Source organism: Nesoenas mayeri, assembly GCF_963082525.1.
Source record: "Nesoenas mayeri genome assembly, chromosome: Z".
NCBI classification, from domain to species: Eukaryota; Metazoa; Chordata; class Aves; order Columbiformes; family Columbidae; genus Nesoenas; species Nesoenas mayeri.
The window spans coordinates 54,802,888-54,810,389 of NC_137542.1; the positions used below are offsets into that span (position 1 = coordinate 54,802,888).

The following is a 7,502-nucleotide window of genomic DNA, read 5'->3' on the forward strand; positions in this document are numbered from 1 at the left end:
CACTGCCCTGTATTAATGTGCTTGCAGAAAATTAAGAAAACAACTTTGCCTTTTCTTCGCTGTGAAAATGAGCAACATTTTAAGAATAGTACAAGCATATGCATTACCAGCCTTGGCTGGCATGGACTCACTGATCTGCTTGTATCAAGGGCATGACACTGGTATATATGAGTTCACTATCAAGACCTAATAAAGGAGGCCTCACAACTTTTCTTGACATTACAGAGTATAATTCTCTTCATTTTATATATGGAAAATGATATCTGGCTTCTTTGCAACACTAGAAAAGTCACCCTTAAAACTTGGTCATGGATCTCAACTGACTTTTTCCCCACATTTTCTGGATCTTGCTAGGTTACAGAGTTCCCATGAGTTACAGCTCCTCTTATTTCCACCTAAGCACTTTGTGCTAATTCCGCAGCTAACCTTACATTTAAGTAACTAACGCAAACTGTGTTTAGAGTTTTCATTTAAATAACTGGCCATGTCTTTTCTGCTTGGCAGTAGTTAGGCAGCTCCAGATATCAGAAAGCCCTTTGCTGCTACTGAGTTGGATACTACTGATGATGGACTAAGCTGATTTTGGAACCATTGTTCCTACTCCCTCACAGGTAGCAGAATTGCAGTGCTGTATGTAACTGCACATTCACGCTGTGTGTTCAAGTCTCAGTTTCCAGCCTGAGAGGCCATTAGTGTAGAATTGTTCTCACATGGCTGTAAGAAGCTGGGTGGATCATTCACAGCACAGGTGAAGTTTTCATAGTTCGTATGTGCAAACCCATTCTTACAACTGCTGATTTTTCATGCTGCCATTAAGAATCTTACCATAAAAATCTTAGACTAGAAGACTTCATCAGCTTTTTCTTTTTTTTTAATAATATATGATAATTTGTGTCTGTCAACAATTATATTTGCCTTTTGACACAGATTTTTAAAGAAAATAATGCTCCACTTTCAGCTCTTTATAAGTTTGAACAATAAACTCTATTTTTAATATTATTATTTCTGGTTTAATATGACACTTTTAATGAAGGGCTTTACTAGATCCTAGACGTACTCTTGTTTATCCTGCAGTTGTCACTGAAGTCTTTCTCATATGCATTGGCTGTAGACCTTGTAGCTGTAGCCAACCTAATGCTTTTTGGTAAGTAAACACAAAACCTCTGCTAATTGCACTGGAGTTTATATAACTTCATATCAGAATTTATGTAGTTTATATAAGTATAGAATTCTATGTATATTTTAAAATGCATCCAGGAAAGGCTACCTCTTCTTTCTTGACAATAAAATGAGGTCTTTCATGTTAAATTGCCTAGTTTGATGTTCTCTTTCTTCTTCACACACGTTAAGTGTATCACCAGTTTACTCCCAATAAAAATCAGCTATTACTTCTTAGTATTTGACTCACAGCTGTGAGTCATTTGCTGTCCAGCTAACATCAAGTCATCTACTTCTAGTTACAGAACAAGCAACACCCTTACTCCTGAGTTGCTTAGACCAGTCTAATGGCCATACCGAATGGCTTTTTCATAATATTTAGAGCAGCCATTTTCAAAAAAAGATTACAATTAAGGAACTTCCTCCTAATCTCCTCTGCACACTAACGTCTACATGGCTCCACAGGGAACAGACTGCATTCGGTTTCCAGGGACAGAAAATCAGCATTTCCAGAAAAAGCACTGAACACCATGTTACACTGTTGGCTTCAGTTGACATGTGGTCATCATAAAGAATTTTTAACTAAATGAAAAAACATATGAATTTTCCAGTACTACCCTGCTCAGACAAAAAGCATCAAACATATTTAGCAGGATGTTATTGCAGCTTCTTTTTTTAAGCAGGTAGCAACTCATCAATGTTTTTCCAGCTGATTTATCCATCACTTTATTTCTTGGATCAGTTTAGAGTGTTGTTTACAATTTCTTGTCACTTTTATCCCTCTTGTAATTTCCCCATTACCAACCACTGAGTTAGATGGGCTGTTGTTCTGACTACTTTAATGTCATTAAAAATGCTGGAGCCAGGCATACTACCTGGATAAACCATTTAGAAGTTATTTGGCTGAGGTCATATTTATGCTGTATTAAGACATGGTGCCCAAAAAACATAGCCTTCCAGTCACTCTAGTAATAGCCAAAAAGGGGTCTCTGAAGTTGCTGTTTAAATTGTAATGACTTCTACTATTCCCCAATCAGTGTGCTCTTGGGCAGAAAATATAGAGATGAAAAGCTCTCTCTCCCCCTATTGGCCTGTTGAGCCATCCAGTGTCACAGAAAGAGTTTGTTTTAAAGAAAAAAAGTTAATTGTATTTATTACAAACAGAGCAAAATGTTTCTGATATCTGAAAGACAAAGATAACATGGCCTTTAGGGTTAGTCTCACTATACCCCAAAATGTCAACATACTAGCCAAAAGTGAATTTATCAGCTCAGTGCAGCCAAGAGACTTAGTTTATCTAAATGTCCTACAAGGAATAAATAGGTTACCACTAGTTTTGAAGATTGGGGTAAATTTTAACATTCTATTGACATATGCTATAGATTTAATTTAATGCTGTGGTTCAGATGTCTCTTGTGATAAATTTTAGTAAAACCTATGTGAAGAAGAATGAAGTTGTTTCAGTATTTATGGGGTTTAAAATACAAGGTTAACAAAGAAAACATGTTAATAGAAACAATGTTTGTGTATATTCTTGCAATGGTTCAGAGAAGAATTTTCCTAAACTTTGTTGATCAGTTGTTTCCAAATAGTAGAAGTTTGGTGTTTTTCAGCTTTATTGCCTTTTCTGTAGTGAGAAAATCCTCTACTGATGTGATTAAATAGCTCAAATTTTGTTTTTCAGGCATATTGGAGATAACGTCTGTAGAAATTGGAGTCGTGGCAGTTAAGTCCATTAAGAGCAACTATTATTTAGCCATGAACAAGAAAGGAAAAGTCTACGGCTCTGTAAGTATTCTTTCACCTTCCAAACAGGTTGCAGTAATCAGCACAGCTCCCTTTTTTACCCACTGAAAACCCCACTTGTCTGTGTAGTACTACTAATTAGAGCTCAAATAAGCTCATCATCAAAATTTCATCCTCTGATAAACCAGCAGCCCCCTTCACCACAAGTCCTCTTTTGTTTGTTAAGCTTATACCAAAGCAGCTGCTGAGATTTCTTATGTTTACTGCTTCAGTCAGGTTTCTTATTAAGTCATGGTCAATGGAGAGGGTCCTACAAAATATAATATTTAATGCTGGTTTTGCCTGTTTTTCTACAGTAAGGTCACATTTATCCATAGCTGGGGGGAAATGGGGAGTGCAATAAAGTGTATATGAGATGTTGGAAGCTTCAGCTGATGGAGCAGACACATCATATTATCAAACTACAACTTCCAGAAAGACTTCTAGAGTAGCCAGTTTGAAATTGATTGTATTAATTAATACACAAGTTTATGGGCAGTACAGAGAGATATATTTTTATGTATCAGCAGATAGATAATCATAGAATATAAGGTTGGAAGGGACATCCAGGATCATCTGGTCCAACCTTTCTTGGCAAAAGCACGATCTGGACAAGGTGGCGCAGCATAAGCATTGACTGGGCAGAATTCGGATATTGTTTGAAATTTGTCTGTATACACTCTATTTATATTTGTGAATGTTTAGCATTATTGATACATTCAGGGCAGGGGGGGAAGTAACTATTCAAATATTTGTAATATGAAGCAATTTGATCTATAAATCTGACTACTAATCTCAAGTGGACCCTCACATATCTACATGGTTACATAAACACCAGATTGTTCTGATATTACATCTGGTTTGATTTATGATTTTGCAACATTTTGCCAGTTCCGGTGAGTCTGAGCCCACATAAACGTAAACTTATTCAAGTCATCTGCAAAGGTTACAAGCCAGTCTTCAGATTTTGCTCAGTATTCAGAACATCCATGGGGTTTAATGAGAGCAAGTCACAGATAGGTACTGGGGCTGGGTTTATCCTCAGGCAATGTAGCTAAGCCTCCTGCCTCTGCTGAAAATAACAAAGTAATGCCAGTCTCAACTGAGACTAGAGGGGCTTGAAGTCATTTGACCCTCTTTTTTAAGAAAGTGTTTCTATGGAGTGGGTTTTAGTAATTTTTGAGCATTCATCCCAAAGTCTGAGGAAGTTTTCCTACCCAAGTTGTTTAGCTGCAGCTGGTGTGGTGAGAATCCATCCCAACCCTATACACACAAAATAAGTCAAAGCAGCTTTCATGTGCCATAGATGGAAACTGCTGCCATAAGATTCAGTAATTCATAGTGTATTAGAAATAGTGTTGACAGGAGGATACGAATGTGGAAAGCTCTTTTTTTAATTCCAGCTAAGATAATTTTTCAATATTCACATCATAAAATCAAAACATAATGACTTATCAAAATCCATTCCATAATACTTCAGAGATTTCAAGAATGCTTCTGTTATTATTTTTCCCATCCTCCCAAGACCTGCAGTTAGACTCATATTACTACAGCATGGCAGCTTGCAGATGGATATGAAAAACGTAACCAATAAAAATTGTAAAAACACTCTTAAGCATGTGCACAATAGACACTGGTGCAGGGTTATGCTGAAATTTGTTTGAAATGAGCAAGGCAGTCTTGGCCTAACAGTCAAACACCTGCCAATAAGACTTCTCAACCACATCACACCGTTATCTGTTCTCTCTGTATTATCTAATAATAAAGATAAAAGTTTGGATTTGAGTACAATTCAGCTTCTGAGAAAATTTTAAGTCTCTGACATTTAAATTTGACCGAATTTGGTTGGAATGAGGGAGTAGAAGAAGACTTATTATTTGGTTTCTTAACAAAATAAGGTGCTAGCAGATAGAAGTTACTGCCGTTTAGAACTGTGATTGGTGGACACCTGCCTTCTTCATATCTTGACACCTGAGGTGGTATATTACAGCAGATAAATGTTAAATTATCTATATGTAGCTTTGTGAATACAGGCAGTATCAAGGGTTGTTTTGTAGAATCTTCTCTTGATAGTGCCTTCCCCAACAGTCATTGTTCAACTAACTACTAATTTCAAAGTCAAAGAGCACTTTGTGAGCCAAACTGAGTTTGAATATGTGCAGTTCTGTTGCAAATACATAAACATATATTCTATGGTCTCAACAACAACTAGGTAAAACATTAATTATAGACCAAAGAATTCTTACTTTATTAAAGTACTGAACATTAGCTAGTTTAGTAATTCTAATTTAAATTAATAGGAATGGAAAATAAATATTTTTTAATAGCCTTATGTCTTTTTTATTAATATGGATACTTTACTAGCAGAATATCTAAGGATTTTGATGATAACAAAAGATAAAACATGCCTGAAATTCTTATCTGTACCATGAAAATTGTTTTGTTATGCAGAGATATTTCATGTCATGTTTGTAGACACATTAAAAATGCCACATGTAGTTAGTATATCATACTCTGAGATTCTGATATGCTTCTGCCTGACCTGTGAAATAGCATCTTATTTTCTGAAATGCAGAAACAACAAAATGCTATTTTTTGTTTGTAATTTAAGCGTGTTGCAAATTCCCTACTTTCAAAAGTCTTCTAAATGGATTATATATAACTTCATAAAACTGAGGAGGTTTATGTCTAGGAATTACTTGTTTGTGAAAACAAAGTATTCTTGGCTTTATTATAGAGAAGCAGATCTCTGTAAAAGTGCATTTAACATTATTGACAAAAATATTCTCCCCCTATATGCTTGCATATGCCTGTATTTTTTATTCTTTCTGACAAATTGACAACTGATTGTCCTTTAAAAATAGAAAACCTTAATCGCTTGTATCATGCACAAAATTTCTTTCAAGTTTATTTGGTAAATAAGATACAGGGTCATACATGATTAAGGTGGCAGGGGGCCTTCTCCTTGGTTGGTATAAATCCCCTGTGCTGGTTCACACCAGCAAAGCAGTGCTCTCTGCTTCTTTGGGGAACCTTCCTGCAACTGGGGAGCTCTGTGGCCCCCGACACAGTCCCACACCCACCTTGTCTTTCTTCTGCAAAAAGGTAAGCTGATGAAGGGTCTGAAGCACGAGTCTTATGAGGAGCAGCTGAGTGACCTGGAGGGGTCACTCAGAAAAGGAGGCTGAGGGGAGACTTCTGGCTCTCTACAGTCACCTGAAAGAAGGTTGTAATGGGGATAGGGGGGGGTCGTTCTCCCAAGTAACAAGTGATAGAACAAGAGGAAATGACCTCAAGTTGTGCCAGGGGAGGTTTAGATTGGATATTGGGAACAATTTCTTCCCAAAAGAGGTTGTCAGGCACTGGAACAGGCTGCCCAAGACAGTGGTGGAATCACCATCCCTGGAGGGGTTTAACAGATGCAGAGATTATGTTCTTAGGTGACAGTAATTTAGCAACAGTGTTGGGTCAACAGTTGGACTCGATGATCATGAGGGTCTCTTCCAACCAAAATGATTCTTTTGTTCTACGATCATTTTTAGGCTAAGACTCTCTTCAGGTCAGCAAAGTACACAGGCTTCACACCCATTGTAACATCAGCATAATAGTGATTTGCACCCATTCAAAAAAGGACATTTCATGGCCAGTGTAGTGCAAAGGATCTTACTTTAAATAAGAAGTAGGCATATGTTTAACATATGGTATCAATAATCTGGTTCAAGATATTTAAGGGTTGTATTTGTTAGAACTGAAATATGACAGATGATTCCAAGACTGCTACCTCATACTTTGAGTTTATGACTGAGAATTTGGTTTAATACTGTTGCTACATTCCAACACAGAGAAGTATAATTTCAGTTGTGAGTGACCTATATTATTTCACTGCTATAGTAATGCACTAAATAATTGATTATGTCTCTTGTTGGTTTCACTTTTTGTAGTCTAACCGATGTTGCTTTAAATGCTGTGGACACAACTGAACTCTTCTTTAAATGTACTATAGAATCCTAAAACAATGTCACATACAGAACACTGAAATCTTCCAAAATATTTTTAGAAACTACCTTCAGTATGTTGCAACTCTGAAAGATTATGTTTATTCTGAATTTGAGTATTTGTTTTCTTCTTTTAACAGAAGGAGTTTAACAGTGATTGCAAATTGAAGGAAAGAATAGAAGAAAATGGATATAACACGTATGCATCCTTAAATTGGAAGCACAATGGAAGGCAAATGTTTGTGGCCCTAAATGGAAGGGGAGCGACAAAGAGAGGACAGAAAACAAGAAGGAAAAACACTTCAGCTCACTTTCTTCCAATGGTAGTAATGTCGTAGATGAAGGAGCTCTTTTATCGATGCAGTTGAACCAAAGGCTCTTATGTCAAGATTATTAGGTAATCCTCTTGAAGAATAGATGCAAAGAAATAGTGCAGACATCTGCTTGTTTGAAAAGGAGCAGGGGAAGCCTTTGAAAGTTTTGTACTCATTGCTGGCACACAAAATACTTTTATTTAGTTCAGTGACATATCTTATTATCAGGATACAAGCTGGATCAAATGGC

At 36.6% G+C, this 7,502-nt stretch overlaps 1 protein-coding gene across 1 annotated transcript in view; it reads left to right on the top strand.

The window, feature by feature from the left end:
* Positions 1-7,276, top strand: part of FGF10 (fibroblast growth factor 10) — a gene marked incomplete at both ends in the record, with an annotated part of 62,743 nt that extends 55,467 nt beyond the window's left edge. Inside the window, 2 exons of the mRNA XM_080362888.1 lie at positions 2,843-2,946; positions 7,079-7,276. Of these exons, the coding sequence (XP_080219014.1) occupies positions 2,843-2,946; positions 7,079-7,276 (302 nt within the window). The remainder of the gene's footprint in view (positions 1-2,842; positions 2,947-7,078) is intronic.
* Between the last annotated feature and the right edge of the window lie 226 nt (positions 7,277-7,502).